The 21,167-nt window shown below is 49.9% G+C and overlaps 1 protein-coding gene across 3 annotated transcripts in view; it reads left to right on the forward strand.

Moving 5' to 3' along the window:
- SMOX (spermine oxidase) overlaps positions 1-21,167 on the forward strand; it is a 79,133-nt gene that overhangs the window by 47,521 nt on the left and 10,445 nt on the right. For all 3 annotated transcript variants that reach the window (XM_021001103.2, XM_021001102.2, XM_021001104.2), the window contains exons 2-3: positions 11,085-11,319; positions 20,566-20,792. In XM_021001103.2, the coding sequence (XP_020856762.1) occupies positions 11,112-11,319; positions 20,566-20,792 (435 nt within the window). In that variant the 5' untranslated portion in view covers positions 11,085-11,111. The remainder of the gene's footprint in view (positions 1-11,084; positions 11,320-20,565; positions 20,793-21,167) is intronic.

A 21,167-nucleotide genomic window follows, 5' to 3' on the forward strand; every position in this document is an offset into this window, starting at 1 on the left:
AGTTAAATTTGAATGTGGTCCCCACATCAGCCTTGGGCAGTGTGGTGGGCTGCAGGCCACAGGTGGTGCTGCTCTGGTCCACACTGTTTGTACAAAATAGATTGTCTTTTTTGGAGGGAGGACACTAGCTGCTTGGGGCATTAAGATGGGCTACACACAGATGACTGTCCTTAGTTTAAAATGAATGAATGGAATGAAAGGGAATGAAAGGGAATGAGGGATTCTGGGGGGGCCTAACCAGGGCTTTGGTCCTGGCATCTGCCGAGGGCAGAGATGGAGGTTCCACTCTCCTCATACCTTACCTCGTAGTCCTTGCCCTGGGCCTTTCTATATAGGCAGCTCTACCCAGGGTCCCCTTGGTGGGCCCCTCTCTCACAGGGTTCATCTTCTCTGCCAGCCCCTGACATCTCCCGTCCCAGAGCATCTTCACTGTCACTAAGCTGGTGACTCAGAAGGGACCAGCCTGCGTAGTCTAAGGGTCTTGTAAGCCAATGGGAAGAGGCTGTATCTGGCCTGGTGTCCCCGATCTGCTACTGACTAGCTGAGTGACCTTGGGAAAGTCACCTAACTTCTCTGGGCCCTCATTTGCTCCTCTGTAAAGTGAAGGGGTTGGGGTCTGAAGTCCCTTCTGGCTCTGATGCTGTGATCTTGAGATATAATCCTTCTCCTTGCCTGGATCTCAGTTTCCTTATCTGTAAACTAAGGGGAATTAAAAAAACTTCAAACGTTTGATTTACTCTGGGCTAAAAGGTCCCTCTTAGCATTGACAGTTGAAGTCTGTGATTGAAGCTTTGATCTCTAGGGTAGACATTAGAATCCCTTCTCCTTCTGTCTCCTTGGAGGACAGTTATAATGACATCCTTCTCACAGAAGGGCTGGGGACCAGAGGGGGAATATCGGCAAATCTGTGATAACAGGTGAAGTGGGGAAGGCATGCCAGCTAGAGGCCACAGCATGGGCAAAAGCCCAGAGGCAGGAAGATAAGTCCCCTTGAAGTCAGTTTTCATTTTCTTCTTGGGTGCCTAGTATGGCTTTTTGTTTTTGTTTTTTTTAACTGGTACTGTAATTTCTGGGAATCCCAGCTCGGCTTAGCCGTGGGACTGTGGACAAGTCACTTCCCTCCGTTTCCTCCTCTGCAGGGTAAAGGGGCTGCCGCAGCCAACTTCTACATCCTCTCCCTCTCTGTTTCTCTTTTCCTCGTTGGATCATAGCTTGAGAGTTGGCAGGGACCCGTGAGGTCATTATTCTAATCGTCTCATTTTCTAACTGTTGGAAACTGACGCCCAGGGACATTAAATGCTTCACCCAAGGTCACGTGGTACTTAGCATCAGACTTGGGATTTGAACCCAGCCCCTAGACTCCTGAGACTATTCTTCCCGCTTCTCTGTTCTTTCTGCTTTTTCCTCCCCCACCCCCTTTCCCCCCTCCTTTCCCTTTCTCTCTGTTTCTTTTCCTTTCTGTTCCCTCTGTCCCCTTTTGTCCTTTCCCACCCATCTATTCCTCTTCTCCTCCAGGCCTTGCCTTGTTCCATGGGTGCCGAGAGGCCAGTCGGGCAGGGCTGGGGGGGACCCCCAGAGTTCTTTGCTGACTCAGCACATCCCTAGGGATAGATGTGGAGAGGGGGTACATGAGTGGTGGGGGAGTGGAGGGAGGCCTCCTCATTCCTGCAAACACAGGAGGCCCATTGTCTGCTGGGGCTGGACCCCTCTGGCCAGTGCAGGAGGCGGGCGGGCTAGGATTTCTGGGTGTTTTGAAAATCTGAAGAATGATGGCATTGTCCTTGGGGCCACGAGGACACTCAATCCTTCCCCGCAAGTGCCCAGCTGGGGTCAGCACGCTGCATTTCTCCCTGGCCTGCCTCTTGGGGCACCCATGGCATTAGCCCCAGGCCTGAGCCTTAGACTTCCCAGCCAGGCTTGTCCAGGCTCAGAGGTGTGGCCTTACCTGGAAAACCCTAAAGACGGGAGATGTTGCCTCGTCCCCCAAGCCATGGAAATTCCTCACTCTCAGGGGTGCCAGAGGAACGAACTAATAATAATAGCTAGCATTTCTCCAGCCTTTGAGGGTCTGCAGGGTGCTTTATGTGTGTTATGGCATGTGATCTTTTTAAGGTGCTATTATTATCCCTATTTTACAGCTGAGGAAATTGAGGCAGGCAGCAGTTAAGTGACTGCCTCAGTCATACAGCTAGTACACGTCTGAGGCAGGATTAGAATTCAGATCTTCCCGACTCCCAGGTTTGGCTACAACTTTTTTTTTTTTTACTATTACTATACCAGCTAGCATTCCCATTGCCAGGGAGCATCAGTGCTTAAATGGGCACATACTAGGTGCTTCATAAAGGCTTGTTGATTGGTTCATTGAATCCTGCAGGGTGAGATGGATAGCCGGGTATCCTAGAGTCAGTCATTACTTTGAGGTCATTGTTCCCCTCATTCTTCCCATCTGGGAAATGGAACCAGTGACCTCAGGTTGGACTATGTGTGTATAGAGGTGAGATGGAGCCCGCTAGACTAATGTGCAGACCAGGTTTGGAGGCTGGCTAGTTTTCACTATTTATTAAGTGTCTCTTGTGAGGCCTAGGCTGTGCTAAGGTCCGGAAAGAGTGGGACAGGGTATATGTGTAGAGAGTGGGCCTGTCCCCAGGTTGCATTGTATTTAGATTGCTGTATATGTACCTTCTTCACGAAATAAATACAATGCTCCGGGCCTGCTGGCAGAATAACCCTTGGCAGAGCTGTCTCTGAGAGGGGCTGAGCTATGCTGAGCCGTTAGTATCTTGTCCAGGTCCTTGGCCGCAGGCCAGATCCCTGATACAGGTCAAACAGCCTTAGCCTTGGCTGCAGACTGACTCCTAGCTCTGGACACACCATAGTCACCCTTAACTCTGACTTCCCATTGGCCTGGTCATATAGAATAACCTTATTTATAGCCATAGATTGACTCCTGTCCCTAACTCTGATCAAAAACTGAATGGAGCCCTATATGCAGACAAGACTGACCCTAGCCCTGGTTTTAGATTGACCTTTAACCTTGACCATGGTTTGGTGCCCTAGGCCTGGTCACTTAACCTTACTTATGGCCACAGATGGACCCCTAATCCTAACTCATTAAAGATTGACCCCTAATCTTGGCCACAGATGGACAATTAAGCCTTAGTCTTGGCCGCATACAACCTTGCCATGGCCGCAAACTAACCTAGCCCTCATCACAGACTAACCACTGACCTTTACTCACTAAAGAGGGACCCCTAATTTTGATCACAGACTGACTGTTGAGTCTTATCCTTGGTCACACAGCTTGCCCTTACCCATAGCCACAGAATGACCCTTGATCCTGGCCCTGGCCACTGACTCCCAACCCAGGCTCTGACCATTGACTGACTTCAACCTTAACCTTTGCCGCAGACTGACTCTTGAGCCCTAATCCTGCCCCCTACACTGGTCCATAAGCCCACTGGTTATGGGAGAGAGTCAAGCGGGAGGGTGTGAATGGCTGCGGGCAGACTACTTACTCAGCTGAGTCACGGCAAGCAGTGGGGGTGCCCTGTCCATACCAGGATGTTGGCCTTGAGCGGGCATAGCCCTGGTGCTCATGTAGCCCAGTTCCCATCAATGTCAGCAAATCACTGGGTCATCTTAGCAACCACAGCTGCATGTGATGCAGGGCTGACTCATCTCATGGGATAAGATGTGGAAATGGTGTTTGGAGAGGGCAGGGACCAAGGATTGCTGACCTAGCCTGGGCTCACCTGAACTCCTCTTCAAGGAGAACTACTCTCTGTGGGTGGCTTCCTCCCTTCTCCCTTTTCCATTCATCTCAGCCTTGCTATGGCCTCTGCTTTCCCAGTCTGCCTGAGCCAGTGGGGTCAGGGTTTACGCTATGCCTTGGCTTGGGGCTGGGGGGCATAGATGTCTGAGACACAAGTGACTTAAGTTCAGATCTCAGCTCTGCCTTAATAGCTCTTGACCCTGGGCAAATCACCCAATCTCTCTGTGCCTCAGTTTCCTCATCTGGAAAGTAGGACTAATCATGCTCCCTTACTCTACTTTGGAGGACTCATGTACTGTCAGGAAAGTGCTTTGAAAACCTCATTGTGCTACGAGTGTGAGTTATCATGCTTGAATCTTGCATGGGGAGGCCTTACCCTCATGGAGCATTTCCTGGGGGTGGGGGCAGGGAACAGCAGGGGTCTTGTTCCCTTATTGCTGGGAGGTGGGGCAGGCTTGGATTGATCAAGGGAGAAGGGGAAGATGGAGCTTGATGTCCTGTGGGTGCTGAGGCAGGGGGCTAGATGAGATGATGGCTTCTGGGTGACCCGTGCCAAGCCTGGGTGGAGGTGGGGGGGGGAAGAGAGGCCCCCATCTGCCCGTGTTCCTCCTTCCCTACTGAGCCATTGTGCTGTCTCCTCCCTTCTCCCCCCTCCCTTTTTTGCTTCTTTATCTGCTAAGCTAGCACAGAGCGTTCTGTCTTGGCCATGCATACAGATCAGAGGGCCGGCCAGATGTTCTTTTGATTTTATTTATTTATTTATGTCCCCAAAGCAAGCTAGGGTGAGGGGCTGGGGGGCAGGGAGGGAGACAGGGAGACAGCCCCATCTGTACTCACCGTTTAGAGCTGGCAGCCTTCTCATTCCCGAACAAGGCTTTTTATAGTGTGGAGGCCTCTGCATGTGGAGTCAGAGGGTGTGGGTTCAAATGCTGTCCCTGCTCATGCTGTTTCCCTGTGTGACCTGGGGCATGCCTCACACTTTCTGGACTTCACTCATCCACATGCGAAATGAGAAGCTTGGACAAAATGATTCCATTTAATTCAGTGAGTATTTCTTAAGGCTTCATGGCCAATCCAGTCAACTGGCATCTGTTAAGTGCACTGAGTTAAGCACTGGAGGCAGTGTTGGTGTGTGACTTTTTGTTCAGAGCTGATTGTGCACTCAGTGCAGCCTCTGAGGCTGAGATGCCACAAAGTGTGCATCGATTCTCTGCTGCTTGGGCTAATTTTGGCCTGACAGTTAACACCGAGAAAACACAGGCACTCCAGTAGCCACCACCACACCATCCATAGATGGAACCACCAGCAAATGGAGAAGTCTTGAATGCTGTGGAGAAGTTCACTTAGCTTGGTAGTGTACTTTCCAGGGACGTACACATCGATGATGAGGTTGATGCACGCATTACCAGAGCTAGCTCAGTGATTGGGAGGTGCCTGAGGAAATGGTGGGAGAGACAAGGTAGTAGACTGACTGCCAGACCGAGCGTCTACAGAGCCATTGTGCTGACCTCATTGGTGTATGCCTGTGAAGCCTGGACAGTCCACCAGCGCCGTGCCAGGAAACCAAATCTCTTGCATTTGAATTGTCTTAGGAAGATTCTGAAGGTCACCTGGCAGGATAAGGTAGCAGACGCTGAGGTTCTTTCTCAAACTAAGCTGCCAAGCATTCAAACTAGTGCAGAGCACAACTCTGATGGGCTGGCCACATTGTTTGAATGCCAAATGTAGGCTTGCCAAAAAGACTGTTTTATGGGCAAGTGTTTACATGGTCAGAAGTACACTCTTAAGGTCTCTCTGAAAAACTTTGGAATTGACTGCATGACATGGGAGACACTGGCACAGAACCGCCCAGCATGGCGTGCCCTCATCAGAGGAGCAAAGCAGAGTTGAAGTAGCTCAAAATAAATTTGAGATGTGCAAAATATAGGAAATCCACCCCAAATGTTTACATGACCTACTTGTGCCTGAGCTGTGGTAGAGCCTTTTGAGCTTTGTTGGTCTGATCAGCCACAGTCAGACACACCGAAACTTAACCCCGACATACTGATGTCATTGATCCTTTTCGAGAAGGAAGGACCCACACTAGCACCACTTTGCTGCCTGACATCTACTCTTCCGTCCAGTGACCCTAACCTCCTGCCTGTTCCACAAACAAAACAGTCCATCTGTCAGCTGCAGACATTTTCTCTGACTGTCCCCTGTGCCTGGAATGCTGTCTTTCCTTGCTCTAACCACTTACCTCCCTGGCTTCCTTGAAGTCCCAACTAAAATCCCATGTTCTGCAGGAAGCCTTTTCCTAGTCCTCTTAATTCTACTGCCCTCTTCTGTTGATTATCTCCCATTTATTTTGGATGTAGCTTGTTTGTGTGTATTTGTTTGCGTGTTGTCTCTTCTGTTAGATCATAAACTCCTTGAGGGCAGGGACTGTCTTCTGCTTCTTTTTGTACTCTCAGCATTTAGCACAGTGCTTGGCACATAGCTGGCACTGACTGATTGATTAACAGCAGAGAGAATGCTTTTTCCATTGCTCTGTGGGCTAAGGTGGGGAGTGGAGCTGGAAGCGGGTAGACTAGCCAGGAGTAGTATAAGAGAAAGATTTTTATAGGATCCTGAGTCTGGAGGGGACCTCAGAGACCGTCTGGTCTGATGTCCTTATTTTACAAAGGAGGAAACAGGCTCAGGGAGGTTTCGTGACTTGCTGAGCACCACATAGGGCGTAAGCATCCCAGGTGGGATTTGAACCGAGATCCTCTGGTTTCACGGCCGAAGCACCCTGATGTACAAACTGTGCGTGTCACCCAAGCCAAGCAGGCACTGGGGTAGGTGGTAGGAGGCTGTGCCGTGTCCCTGCGAGGCTCGCCTGAAGGCTGGTCATCGGCACCCAGGCCGGCGGCTGGTGCGGCAGGGTTTCCTGACGGGCCACGTGTATGTGTTTGGGGTTGGGGCAGGAAGTGAGCGCCACGTTGCCGGACGCCTCCGCTTCTCTGGTGGCCCTGGTTGCGTCAGCGTACTGCTTAGCAGCTGGCATGGTGCCCGCCTGGGCACGCTGTGAGTGTTTATAAACCTGACAGGGTTACATCCGGCAGCTGCATCAGAGGGGCAGGGAGCTGAGAGTGAGGGGGTTTGAAAGTGTTGGGATGAGGGCCTTTCCCTCCCCAGATTGTGAAAATATCCGGTAGCATTACTGTTCCCTCCCCCCCCCACCCCTCGTCATCTCTTCCCCACTGTCCACATCCTCTTCTCTAAATTTAGTACCTGGGAGACAGGAAGAAAAGTCTTTGGTCTCTGAAGAATATTATGCAGAAGGAGGAGGCTGCATGGGATGCTTTGTTGGGGGGGGAGGTGGGGGTTAAAAAAGAGAAGTGATAGAGAAGGGGGAGGGGGAAGAAAGGGGAAAATGTGGCGAGAGGGAGAGAAACAGGGAGAGAGAAGGAAGGAGGGAGGGGGAGAGAGAGAGACAGATAGAAGGAGGAGAGAGAGGGAGGGAGGGGGAGAGAGACAGACAGAAGGGAGAGGAAGAGAGAGAGGAGGGAGGAGAGACAGTGGGAAGGGAGAGAATCAGGAGGGGGGAGAGGGACATAAAGAAAAGTGGGGAAGGAAGGAAAGGGAGACGAGGGAGAAGAGAGGGAGATGGGGTCAAGGACACAGAGCTAGGAACCAGATTCATCATATTCTTTGCCTGACTTGGCGGGGTGGGGAGCTAAGGACCTAGGAGAAGGGACACCTGAAGAAGAGCAGCTTGAAGAGGTCAGAGCTTATTTGAGTGCACTTTGGAGCCCTCTGCAGATAATGCCGGTCCTCAAGCCTGTAGCAGCTGCCTGGGTGATGCTAAGGCCCTCCTGTGTTGAGCTTTGGATCGTTCTGATGAGTCCTTGGACTGACAGAGGGGACAAAGCCTTTGCCTTGGGGATCTGCTGGGCTGAGAGGGCTGACGGTCCCCCTGTTTGACTGGCGGTACAGGCTGTGGGTGCTCAAATGCCCAGCTCCCACATCCTGGCTCCTTTTAAGGCTATGGTCACAGCAGGGAGGGGCTGAGGCTGCAGACCCTGGGGGCTGAGCAGATGCACTAGCTCTCTCTTCGAAGACACATTCATTCCTCCTCCAGGAGGGTCATTCTCAACCCCTTGGGTCCTGCGCAGCTGCCAAGCTCTGTGATGGTAACTCTGCTCAGATCCCAAGAGACAGTGTGATGCTCCCTGCCAGAGTTCTCATAGGGTGGGGACATGTTCCAAATCCCTAAACTCCCTGAGCAGTGAGTGGCATCAGGGATCAGTCCTTGCGGGGAGGGGAGAGTCTCTTTTGGATGCTGGGCTGGCCTTGGAGAAACCACTTTGCTTCCATTCAAGAAATACTGTGTGTGCCTGGCGCAAGGCCTGGCAAACAGTAGTAGCTCAGTACAGGCTTGTTGATGGATTACAAAATGATTACCAAGTAATTTCAGTGGGCAGCGTGCTAATGTCCTGGAGGCATCTGGAAAGGCCTTTCACTGGAAGCAGCCCGTGAACTGAGCCTCAAAAGGCGCTAGGGGTTTCAAGCCACCAAGTAGCAAGCATTTATTAATCGCCGACTGTGTGCCAGGCACTGCTGAGAATTGTTGTTGAATCGTTTCAGTTGTGTCCAACTCTTTGTCACCCCAGTTGGGATTTTTTTGGCAAAGATACTGGAGTGGTTTGCCATTTCCTTCTCCAGTTCATTTTACAGATCAGGAAACTGAGGCAAACAGGGTGAAGTGACTGGCCCAGGGGCACACAGCTAGTAAACGTCTGAGTCTGGATTTGAATTCAGGTCTTCCTGACTCAGGGCTCAGTGCTCTATCCACTGCACCACCTGTCTTGATGTTGAGGATACGATGTTGAAAATATAAAACAGTCTGGATTCCCAAGGAAGCTGACATTCTATGAGGCATATGCCATACACATGCAAAGATACATTTTAGCCAGGGAAATCACACTAGCATCTGTGGCGGAGGATGGTGGGAACCAGGGTGGGCTTCGTGTAGATGGTGACACTTGAGCTGAATTCTGAGGGGAAATAAGGGACTCTAAGAAGGCGGAGTCAAGGGTGGAATACACAGCTAGTGCAAAGGGGTGGAGATGGGAAATGTAAGGGAGGAACGGCCAGAAGGGCCGTTTACCTGGACCAGAGAGGATGAAAAGGAAATTAATATGTAATAAGGTTGGAAAGGCAGGCTGGGGCTAGCTTCCAGAAAGGGGAGATGAAAAGGGAGTACATTCAAGATTTGGGGACAGCGTGTGTACAGGCATGGGGACCAGAGATTGAGCAATGTCTATAGAAGACATCAGAAATGCCTGCTCGGCTCTCAGCCCAAAGAGGCCCAGCTTGGTCTGGGGGGCTCAGGAAGCAGGGGTCTGGGCAAAGGAGTCATGCCACAGCCGAAGGTGTCCTCTTCCAACAGGATGGTTTGCTCTGGCCCCATGTGTGTGACCCTGAGAGAAAGGAGGATGGGGGGATGGGATGGCATGCCTCAGATTAACACTTCATTAGAAGTCTCGCCTCCTTCACCCATCCTGTTCATTGTACTGAGACCTCTATTTCCCAGGCCTAAAGTGTGTGTTTTGTGGTGACTGGAGAGGATGAAGAGAGGAAAGGCAGCCCCAAAGCAGGCTGGAATTAAAAGAGGCCACATCTTAGGCCTCCGTGGCACTCTCCAGGGGAAGGGCGGGAACCATATTCCTTCCCACCAAATTACCGGCCTCCTTAGGTTTTGTGAGAGAGACAGACACAAAGAGAGAGGGACAGCGAGAGACAGACAGACACAGAGAGAGAGAGAGAGAGGGACAGAGATAGACAGACACACATACACAGAGAGAGACACACACAAACACACCCAGGCAGACAGACACACATACAGAGGGAGACACACACACACACACACACACACAGACACACAGACAGAAAGAGACAGACACACACACAGACAGGGGGAGAGGGGGAGGGGAGGAGGAGGAGGAGAGGAGAGGAGAGGAGAGGAGAGAGAGAGAGAGAGAGAGAGAGAGAGAGAGAGAGAGAGAGAGAGAGAGAGAGAGAGAGAGAGAGAGAGAGAGAGAGAGAACTGAGGAGGGGGAGAAGGAAAAGGAGAGAAGAGAGCCACAGAAGAGCAAGGACAGAGAGGAGCATTTCCCCAGCCACCCTCAGAAGCCCTTTTGAACTTGACCTGGGTCATTGGATAGTTGGATTCAGGGTCCAGCAGGTGAAGCCTTGACCTTGGGCCCCTAAGGTTTCTCCTTTGCTTCTGAGCTGGGCCCTGGGGTTCCTCTTTTCTGTGTAAGGGGGTAAATGGGCAGGGGCTGGATGGGAAGCCTGGGGTGGGTGCTGCTTATGGGGGAGGCTGGGACACCCTCTTTGAGACTGCCATCCTCCTCTGGGATCCCTGCCACCCTCCACAACTGGGCCCTTTTATCTCCTTTTCTGCCTTCTCTTTCATTCCCTTCCCCCTTTTTCTGCTTTGCCTCGGGGCCAGTAGTCATGCCACACTCTGGCTGAGCAAAGACAAGGGTCCTCACTGGCTGAGGAGGGAGTAGGGGGGGTGGGAACAGAGCTGGCCATCCTGGTGGGATTCCAGGGCCATAATGGGGGATCCCTTTTCCCTAATTCCTTCGCCCTTTTGAAACTCCTTCCTTGAAGTTGAAAATCCATTCATTTCAATCGCCTTTGGGAAAGGGAACCTCGTAGACTTGTAGATTTAGAATTGGAAGGGACCTCAGAGGGCCCTTTAGCCCCCTTCTCATGTGACAGATAAGGAACTGAGGCGTGGGTATTTCTGAAGCTAGTAGGAGTTCTATAACCATGAATTGTGAAGAAGTGGGTGAGGGTGGGAGCTGGGCTTTGGAGTCAGAGGATCTGGGTTTGAATCCTAGTTCTGGCCGTTACTACCTGCATGACCCTGGCCAAGTCATTGTAGCCCTTTTGGTTGTCTTTTCCTTATCCATAAAAAGAGAGGCCACACGAAATGAACTCTAAGGCCTCTTCCAGCCATTGCTCTCTGAACCTGTATCATGTACTGCCATTGATGGGTAAAGGACTGGTATCAGGATCTTTCCTGAGGGTGGGGGTTGGTGGGGAGAAGGGCAGGGGATGCCTGGGAGGCCTGGGCTGGGAAAAGCAGTGTTTGGATTTCACCTTTGGAGGTGAGTGGGTGGGTGAGTGGAGGGATGGAGGGAGGGATGGAAAGAGGGATGGAGGGAGGGATGGATGGAGGGACAGAAGGAGGGATGGGGGGATGCCAGACTTCACAGGCTCAGCATTCTCTTCCTCCTTTCTTCCCCGCTTCCTTGCTGCCCCATGCCTTCAGGTTTCTTAGAAAGCGAGCTCGGACGGTATGCAAAGTTGTGAAACCTCTGGTGACAGTGCGGATGACCCTCTCAGTCGTGGCTTGCGGAGAAGGAGACAACCTCGAGTGGTTGTGATTGGCGCTGGCCTGGCCGGTCTGGCCGCGACCAAAGCCCTCCTGGAGCACGGCTTCACGGATGTCATAGTGCTTGAGGCGTCAGACCGCATCGGAGGCCGAGTGCAGAGTGTGAAGCTTGGTGAGAAGCCCTGCCCTCTTCCTTCCCATCCTCCTCCTCTTTTCTCCCCAAAGGTCTGCTTGCTTGCCTGGACAAAAATGTTTCTCTCACTACACTGTCACGTCCCCTGGAATTCCACCACTAGATGCTCATTCCTTTGGAATAGCATTCTCTTCTTGAAAAATGTTTCTGGAGCTCTTTCAGATAGTATTATCTCCTGATATCCTGAAAGTAACCCTGTGAGGCAGGGCTGAAGATTATTATCTCTTTCTTATGGTTCATTTGTGCAAGGCATGATGGTATGTTAGCAAGAACTCTGGGCTAAGTGGAGAACCAGGTTCTATGTGACCTTGGAAAATAATATAACACCTCACAGACACTGGAGTGGTTTGACATTTTCCTTTGCCAGCTCATGTTACAGATGAAGAAACAAAGGCAAACTGGGTTAAATGATTTGCCCAGGGTCATACAGCTAAAGTGTCTGAGGCTGGATTTGAACTCGGGTCTTCCTGACTCCAGGCCTGGTGCTCCCATCCAATGTGCCACTTAGCTGCCCAAATAATAAAAAAAAAATTTGTAAAGTGTTTAACACAGTGCCTCGAACATAGTAGGTGCTATAGAAATGTTGTTGTTGTTAATGATAATAATAATCTTACCCTCTAACACCTTGGGTAGAGGCTCATACTTAGTAGGTGCTTAATAAATGTTTAGTTAAGTTGATCCTCTGTCCCCTGGGACAGGAAGTTCAGATGTTTGGCAATAGAATCATAGACCATCAGGGATAGAAGGATTTCCAAATGAGGACCCCAGGTCTGAGCTGAGCTCTTTCTATTGGCTGACTCCTTGTGCTCCAAATATAACAGGTATGGGGGTCTGACTCTTCTGCTCCCTGCCTTTCTGCCCAAGTGGACCAAGTGCCCATACCCTCCTGGGTAAGAGCGATAGCACAGGACCAGGGTTCTCATTCCTGCTGGGTTCTTGGCTGGCTCTGCAACCTTGTAAAATTATTTCTCCTCTTGGGATGTTTCTTCATTGTAAGTGAGTATCAGTCAAAGGCACTGGGCTTGTTTAGCTTGGAGAAAGAAGAAGGCAAGAGCCTTGGCTTCATGCTCTTTGTGAAGAGTTATCTTGTGAAAGAAAGAGGGTTAAGCCTTTTCTCTAACTCGGGATAGAGTCAGGTGGATAGCGTGAAAGTTGCAAAGGGGTGGATTTAAAAATATATATCACATAAAAGTCATATATGTTTTATATATATTACAAGGGGTAGATTTAAAAATATATATCACGTAAAAGTCATATATGTTTTATATATATTACATGTAATGTGTTATAAATAATATAATGACAATACCTAGCATTTATGTAGTGCTTATCGGTTTAGAAATGCTATCTCATCTGAGCTTCACAACCACCTTGCAAAGTAGGTGCTATTATTTTATAGCTGAGGAAACTGAGGCAGACAGAGGTTAAGTGACTTGCCTAAGGTCAAGTGGCTAGTGAGTGTCTGAGGTCAGATTTGAACTCAGGTCTTTCTGACTCTAGCACTCCATCTACTGAGCTGCCTACCCCCCTAGATGTCAGGAAAAAAAATCGCTAAAAATGAGGCAGCTAGGTGGTGCAGTGGATAGAGCTCCGGCCTTGAAGTCAGGAGGACCTGAGTTCAAATCTGTCCTCAGATACTTGGCACTTACTAGCTGTGTGACCCTGGGCAAGTCACTTAACCCTAACTGCCTCATCAAAAAAAAATCTCTAAAAATGAGAGCTGTCCAAAAATGGAGTGGGCTGCCTTAGGGTGCTGGGTTCCCCTCCTTGGAGGCTTGACAACCACTGGTCAGGTTTGATATCCTGGGGTTTCCTTTTGGGCGGGGCTTGGTTTCGATGGCCTCTGAAGTCCCTGCCAACTCCGCAGTTCTGAGATTCTGTGATTTGTGATTTGTGAAGCGGAGGAATGATGATGGCGGCCATTGATGGTGGCCATCGGTGCCGACCTATTTCCATACGCTATATCATGTGAGCGTCCCCAGTGAAGTAGGTAAGACTTGTCTAAGCTCCAATTTACTGAGCAGGAAAGTCACTTTCCCAGGGTCACACAGTGGCAGGTATCAGGAGGGAGGAGTTAAGCCCAGGTTTTCCTGAGTCCAACATGTTCTTCGATGTCATTGTCCTTCTCTTTGGACTGGACCAAATGATCCTCCAGTTAACCGTTTGAGCAGAATTGCATTGGATGCCATCTGAGGGCCCTGCCAGCGTCACATTCACAGAGTTTGAGAATTGGAAGTGACCTTGGAGGTCTTGTCTGCTTGGTGGTTCCGTGAGCCATGAGCCCTGGGTTCTAATCCTTGTCACCAGTCCAATCTAATCATTAACTTTCTGTCTACTTGGACAAGTCTTCTCCCTCTTTATTCATCTGTCAAAATGAGGAAATAGACAATGTTCATATAAATATTTCAGGTGTATTATCTCTTTTGATTTTCACAACAACACTGTGAGGGAGGTACTCTAATCATCTCCATTTTACAGATGTGGAAACTGAGGCTGAAATTAAGTGCCTTGCCCTGGGTTACAGAGATAGTAAACATCTGAGACAGGATTCGAACTCAAGTCTTCCTGTCTCCCAGGAAATTAGTTCATTATATTACTACTACTACTGCTGCTACTACTACATTATCATCACCATCACCACTACCATTTCTATAGTGCTTACTATGTGCCAAGCACATAGTCCTCACAACAACCCAGGGGAGGTGTTATTATCCCCATTTTACAGATGAGGAAACTGAGGCAAACAGAGGTTGAGGGACTTGACCAGGGTTACCTGGCTAGTTAAGTGTCTGGGGTGGGATTTGAACTCTGGCCTTCCTTCTAGCTTCTAGCTTTCTGTCTATCTAGAGCTATCTAATGCCAGTTGCCCTGCCTACTTAGACTCATAAATTGTTAGAACTGGGTAGGATCTTGAAAGTCACCTACATTCATTGCCGGAAAGCTTCTCGTCTTACTTAGAGATGGGGAAATTGAGGCCCGGGGAGAAGTGATCCAAAGAATGCTAATGCTGGAAGAAACAATAGGGACCCTCCAGGCCAGGGGTTCTTAGCTTGGGATTCATGATCTTAAAATTTGTTTTGACAACTGTATTTCGATAGAATTGGTTTCTTCTGTAATCCTACGTAGTTTATTTGATACATTTAAAAACCAGATTCTGAGAAAGGGCCTGTGAGCTTTACCAGCTGGCCGCCTGAGGGATCTAGACCCTAAACGAGGGTAAGCGTGCCCGCTCCAGCCTGGCTCCCTTTTTTGTACATGAGGAGGTATTATGGAGGCCCAGCAGAAAGGACCGTGCTTGAAAAAAAATCCTGAAATTAATTAGTGTTAGTCTTATTTATCAGGCCGGTGGCCTTGGATGTCTGCCGGTCACAGGCTGTTACCCGGGGCCATCCTCCCGGCTCCCTGGACCTGTCTGCTTGCTCACTTTGGCAACACCTGGAAGTAACGGTGGCTCTGGTATGAGCTCAGAGGCACTCTGGGGAGCGGGCCTCCTATTTTTATCTGCAGCTCCGATAATGAGATGCTGCCTGGGGAAGAGGAGAGGAAACAGCTTGCTTCTTTCTTCTTTCTCCCAGCCTGCCCCGCCTCCATGCTAGAGCTGCCCCTCCCTGTGGGCCTGGGTTCTTACCACCACCTGGACCATGCTCCGTGGGAAGGGGGAGGGTGATGATGCTGGTGGGGGTGGGGAGATGGGATACTCAATTCAACCAATCCCATAGGGGACTCAGCGCTGGGAGCTTGAGATCCAAAGACTGCGTCAAAATGGCCCTGTTCGTAAGGAGCTTATATTTTACTGGGGCAACAGGGCAGATACACGGATAGGGGAAGAGAAGGTAGTTTGAGGCAGGAGTGTGTGTGTGTGTGTGTGTGTGTGTGTGCGTGTGTGTGTGTGTGTGTGTGTGTGTGCGTGTGTGTGTGTGTGTGTGTGTGTGTGTGTGTGTGTGTGTGTGTGTGTATACTTACATGTGCACACGCTCTGTGCACTTGAGCCCAAGGACAAAAACCAAAAAAAACCAAGGCCTACCTATTAACTAGGCTAATTGTAAGAGTTTTACGTAGTCCTCCTGTCTCTTCTTCCTGGGTGCTCCTTGCTAAATCCATTCATTTATTAAGAGCCTACTGTGTGTTAGGAACTCGGCTAGGTACTGGAGCTATAAAGGCAAACCAATCAGCAAGCATTTGTTGAGCACTTACTATGTATCAGGAACTGTGCTAGTCCTGGGGGCACAAAGCAGTCAGTCAACAAGACTTTATTCAGCGGGCCTTCGCTTCCAGGCACTGCTGGAGATAGAGAAAAAAATGAAACCTGCCCTTGGGGAGGTCTCAGTGTATTGGGGGAGATAGCAAAGGTAGATAAGTCTATACAAAATGTGTACAAAGCCAATGCAAGGACTTTTCTTTTGGTGGGGGGAGGGCACTAGTGACTGGGGGGATTGGGAGAGGCCTCTTGGAGGAGGTGATGTCTGAGCAGAGTTTTGAAGGAAACAAATGGTTTTTAAAAAGGCAGGAGATAAGGAGGGAATACATTTTGGGCAGCAGCGGACAGATAAGGCACTTCTCCCTCCTCTCCACACTGGGAATTCCCAATATTGATGAAATCACAGGGTTAGAGCAGAATGAATGAATGAATGGAGGATGAAATTGAGGCCTGGAGAAAGGAAGTAATTGTAAAGTGTGATGTGAAGTGCTATATAAATGCCTCCCCTCCTCCCCCTCCTCCTTCCTTCTTCCTCCTTCTCCTCCCCCTCTTCTTCTTCCTCCCTTCTTCCTCCTCCTCCTCCCTTCTTCCTCCTCCTCCTCCCTTCTTCCTCCTCCTCCTCCCTTCTTCCTCCTCCTTCTCCTCCCCCTCTTCTTCTTCCTCCTTCCTTCTTCCTCCTCCTCCTCCCTTCTTCCTCCTCCTCCTCCCTTCTTCCTCCTCCTCTTTTCTTCCTCCTCCTCCCTTCTTCCTCCTCCTCCTCCCTTCTTCCTCCTCTTCCTTCCCCTTCTTCCTCCTCCTCCCTTCTTCCTCCTCCTCCCTTCTTCCTCCTCCTCCTTCTTCCTCCTCCTCCTTCTTCCTCCTCCTCCCTTCTTCCTCCTCCTTTCTTCCTCTCCTCCCCTCCCCTTCCTCCTTCTTCCCCTTCCTTTCCTTCTTCCTTTCCTTCCTTCCTTCTTCCTCTTCCTTCCTTCCTCTTCCTCCCTTTCTTCTTCCTCCTCCCTTCTTCCTCCTCTTCCTCCCTTCTTCCTCCTCCTTCTCCTCCCCCTCTTCTTCTTCCTCCTCCCTTCTTCCTCCTCCTCCTCCCTTCTTCCTCCTCCTCCTCCATTCTTCCTCCTCCTCCTTTCTTCCTCCTCCTCCCTTCTTCCTCCTCCTTCTCCTCCCCCTCTTCTTCTTTCTCCTCCTTTCTTCCTCCTCCTCCTCCCTTCTTCCTCCTCTTCCTTCCCCTTTCCTCCTCCTCCTTTCTTCCTCCTCCTCCCTTCTTCCTCCTCCTCCCTTCTTCCTCCTCCTCCCTTCTTCTTCCTCCTCCTCCCCTTCTTCTTCCTCCTCCTCCCCTCCTTCTTCTTCCTCCTTTCTTCCTCTTCCTTCCTTCTTCTTCCTCTTCCTTCCTCTTCCTCCCTTTCTTCTTCCTCCTCCCTTCTTCCTTCTCTCCCCTTCCTCCTCCTTCCTTCCTCCTCCTCCCCCCTTCTTCTTCCTCCTCCTTTCTTCCTCCTCTTCCCTTCTTCTTCCCCCCCCCCCCAAGTCAAGCCGCACTTTAGGCCTATCTTTAAATATGTGCCCTTAGGCAGTCACTTTGCCAGCCTGGGCCTTAGTTTCTCATCTATAAAATGAAAGGTGGGACTTGACGATCTTGGAGGTCCCTACCCGCTTTAGAGCTCTGGTCCTGGGGACCCTCAGTGATCTCTTCTTCTCTTTCCCCTGGTCATTTTGTAAGGTTCCTTCCTAGATGCTGCCTTGTGGTCCATAACTGGGGAAGAGACATATGCAGGTTGTGGTGGCCTGCAGGCAGGCTAAAGCCTGGCCTCAGAGACCTGGGTTTGAATCCTGCCTCTGACACATCCTGGCCGCCAGAGAAGTGCCAGCCTGTATTGGTAGAGGGAGTTTCCTCCCCTGGAAGTCCCCAGTACCAGGGCAATCACAGGTACAGTCTCAGTCTCTCTTCTCTGGGAAAGAACAGTGTATTATTGTAGTGGAGGGGGTGCTGAGCCTGGAGTCAGGAAGACCTGGGTCTGCCTCCTACTGCCTGAATCATGTGGGACGAATCACTTAACCCCTTTAAATGTCAATGGCCTCACCTGTAAAATGGGCATAATGGCCCTAGAGGCTCTGTGAACCTTAGAGGGCTCTAGAAATGGGAGCCATTTTTGTTAATATGTTTTAAAACCCTTTAGGGAAGGAGGGGAATTCCCAGCGGGGGAATGCTGGTTGACCTCTCTCTGTCCAGGATGGAGTAAGAGGAAAGAATCACAGAGTGTCAGAGTGGGAAGCGGCTTGAGAGACTCCCTTGTCCAATATTCTTCTTCTCTTCCTTCCTTCCTCCCTCTGCCCTGGCTCTTGCACTAATTTTACAGATGAGGAATCAGAAATGTGAGGCTGAGGGTGGGGAAATCACTTGCCCAAGGTCATACAACGAGTGAGTAGCTGGTCGAGAATTCTAGCCTGGTTCACCCTTTTTATTTCATAAAGGGTAAATGCAGTATGAGGCACCCAGGTTACTCTGTGACAAAGGCTGAGCACTGTCCTGAGTTAGTGAGGGAGTTTCCTTCCTTCATGGGTTTTTAAGAATGCCCTTAGTGTTGATCTTTCCTAGCCACGGACCTCTCCAGTTCTCAGGAGCCCTTGTTGAATGAAGGTCCTGGCTTTCACAGAGTTGACATTCCAACTGGAAGAGACAACGCATCCAAGAAATTGAGCTACAGGGTGGAAGGAAAGGGCCAGAAATGCACAGGTTACATCAGTAGGTTATATGGCTGTGCCTGAGAGGTTTGCAGGCTAAAGAGACTGGACAGGTGATACGGCCTGGAGGACCTTAGGAGGCAGAGGCCTGGTGGTCCCCCATCGTAGGTGAACCAATGGAGTTGGTGGCTTCTGTCTCATCCAAGGTTTGTAGACAGTCATTCTGCCCATCCTGGGCTTCCTGGGCAGGGGAAGAGGTGAAGGGGAAATGGTATCTCCATTGCTTGGTCCGGGAGGGCTCAGGGCCAGTGGAGGGTGTGAAGGGGGATGGCAAGGAGAGAAGGGCTAAAAACTGGGAAGGGTTCAAGTGGTCATGGAAAGGGGTTGATGACGGGCCTGGTGTGAAGGAGGCGGGCATCCCAGCCCTGATCGAGCATTAACATGTTGTGTGACATGGGGGCAGGTTTTTTTTTAACCAATTACTGCCACTCTTTTAAAAAACATCGCTCTCCTTTCCAACGACCCGTTTCTTCCCACCATCCGTCTTCTCATTATAGTAAAGACTTAAGTTTTTTTTGGAGCCTGACCTGTGATTTCACTGGGGTAGGGAACTCTCAGAGAGTTGACTACCTTTACCAATACAATACAGACCTTCTCTGTCTTGGGGAATTGTGTAGACCACCGAGATGTGAATTGACTTGTCCAGGGTCACCTGAGCAGTGTGTGATAGTGGAGGATTTGAACCTAAGACTTCTTGACTCAGAGCCCCCACGACATACTGCTACTAAGCAATTCAATTCAAAATTTCAATTCCATAAATATTTATTGAGCGCTATGTGCCAAACACCGTGTTAAGTGTTGAGGATACAAAACAAGGCAAAAGACAATCCCTGTGTTCAAGGAGCTCACAGTCTAATGGGGGGGCTACCATGCAAACAAATGTATACAAAGCAAGCTACATGCAGGATAAATAGGATGGAGTTAACAGAGGGAAGGCGCTGGAATGAAGAGGGGTTGGGGAAGACTTCCTGTAGGAGGTGGCATTTTAGTTGGGAGGTCAGTGGTCAGCCATGGAGGATGGGAATGTTGCAGGCATGGGAGATGGCCAGAGAGAATGAGCAGAGGCAAGAGATGGGGTGTCTTGTTTGGAGGGCGGCGTCCGGGGAGTGGGGCACCAGAGTTCCTAGATCCAAGAGTACAGGTCAGGGAGGAAGGTGTAAGAAGACTGGAGAGGTGGGAGGGGGCCAGGTTAGAAGGGGCTTTAAATGCGAAACAGAGCATTTTGAATTTGATCCTGGAGGCAATAGGGACCCATTGGAGTTTAGGGGAAGGGGGTGACATGACAGAAAGACAGTTAAGCAAAAAACACCACCCCAACACATTTTTAGAAAAAAAATACATGGCAATGCCTCATTGTCATAGATGCGTCATTCAGCAGCAGTAGTCCACCACCTCTCTGCCAAGAGGAAGGAGTCAGTCTGTGCACTGCACTGATCAGAGCTCTGAAGTCTTTCAGTGCGTTACTTGAAGTAGTCTGGTCATTGAATGATGATGATGATGATGATGATAGCATTTCTATAGGGCTTCAAGTGTATGTAAAACACCTTATGTGTATTATCTTATTTGATCGTCACAACAGCTCTGTGAGGTATGTAGTGTTATTATCCCCATTTTGCAGATAAGGAAACTGAGGCTGAGACAGGCTAAGTGACTTTCCCAGGACCACACAACTAGTGAGTGTCTGAGGCTGGAATCGAACCCTAATCTTTGTGCCTCCAGGTCCAGTGCTGTCTACACCTACCCCAGTGGACATCATTCCCTTGGTTCTGCGATGTTGAAGATGGGAAATGTAGAAATAGGAAGGATTTAGAGGCCATGTAGCTCAATCCTTTCATTTTAGTAAGGTTCATAGAGGTGACTTGACTTTTCCCAGGTCACACAGTAAGAAACCAAGACAGAATTTGAACCCAGGTCCTTTGGTCAGTGGGTTCCATTTGGAGGCAAGTTAGTGCTGTGTGTGGGCTTACTGTTTTTAGCTCTAAAAGAGGTGTGTTAATGCCTGCCCTGCTAAGGCGGGAAAGTGAGGAGCTGCATGACCTTAAGCAAGTCACTTTCTGGGCCTCAGTTTCCTCATTTGTAAATGAAGAGGGTGGATGGATTCGATGACCTCGGAGGGGCCTTTTGCCTCTGGAGCCGTGCTCTTAGGACCCTGCAGTGGGATGCTGGCCAATTCACCTCACCTGTAAAATGAGGGGGTCCGATTCAGGGGCCTCTGGGCTCCCTTCTCATTCTATGTGACTCTAAGGAGGCTCTATACCAATGGGAGAGATGACTCTTGTGACCGTCCTCTTCATTAGAACACGCCACCTTTGAACTGGGAGCTACCTGGATCCATGGTTCCCATGGAAACCCTGTCTACCATCTAGCAGAAGAAAATGGCTTGTTGGAAGAGACAACTGACGCGGAGCGCAGCGTGGGCCGCATCAGCCTCTACTCCAAGAATGGCGTGGCCTACTACCTCACCAATCGTGGCCAAAGAATCCCTAAGGACGTGGTTGAGGAATTCAGCGATTTATACAACGAGGTGGGTGATGCGGGCGGAGGGAAAAGGAAGCAAGGAGCTCCTCAAGTCTGAGACTTGGGGAGCTGGAATTTGGGGGGCCTGGGCCTGTCCTTCACTTGCTGTGTGACTTCGAAAAACTCACTTTCCCTCTCTGGGCCCGGCTCGCCCACCTGGACCATAGCGTGATTATTTCTGCTTCCCAAGTGGGTCCTGAGAATTAGGTGAAGAAAAACAGAGTACAAATTCTTTTAAAAAGTTTAAGAAGATACAGTAAGTGCAAGGATGGTTATGGAGTCAGATAATCATTTTAATATTTGTGTGAGTAAGGACAGCAACAGTGACAATAGTTAGCATGCCTGGAGCACCTTAAGGTCTGCAAAGCGCTTTATAAGTATT

This window comes from Phascolarctos cinereus, unplaced genomic scaffold (assembly GCF_003287225.1).
Source record: "Phascolarctos cinereus isolate Bilbo 61053 unplaced genomic scaffold, phaCin_HiC Scaffold_2;HRSCAF=192, whole genome shotgun sequence".
Taxonomy (NCBI): domain Eukaryota; kingdom Metazoa; phylum Chordata; class Mammalia; order Diprotodontia; family Phascolarctidae; genus Phascolarctos; species Phascolarctos cinereus.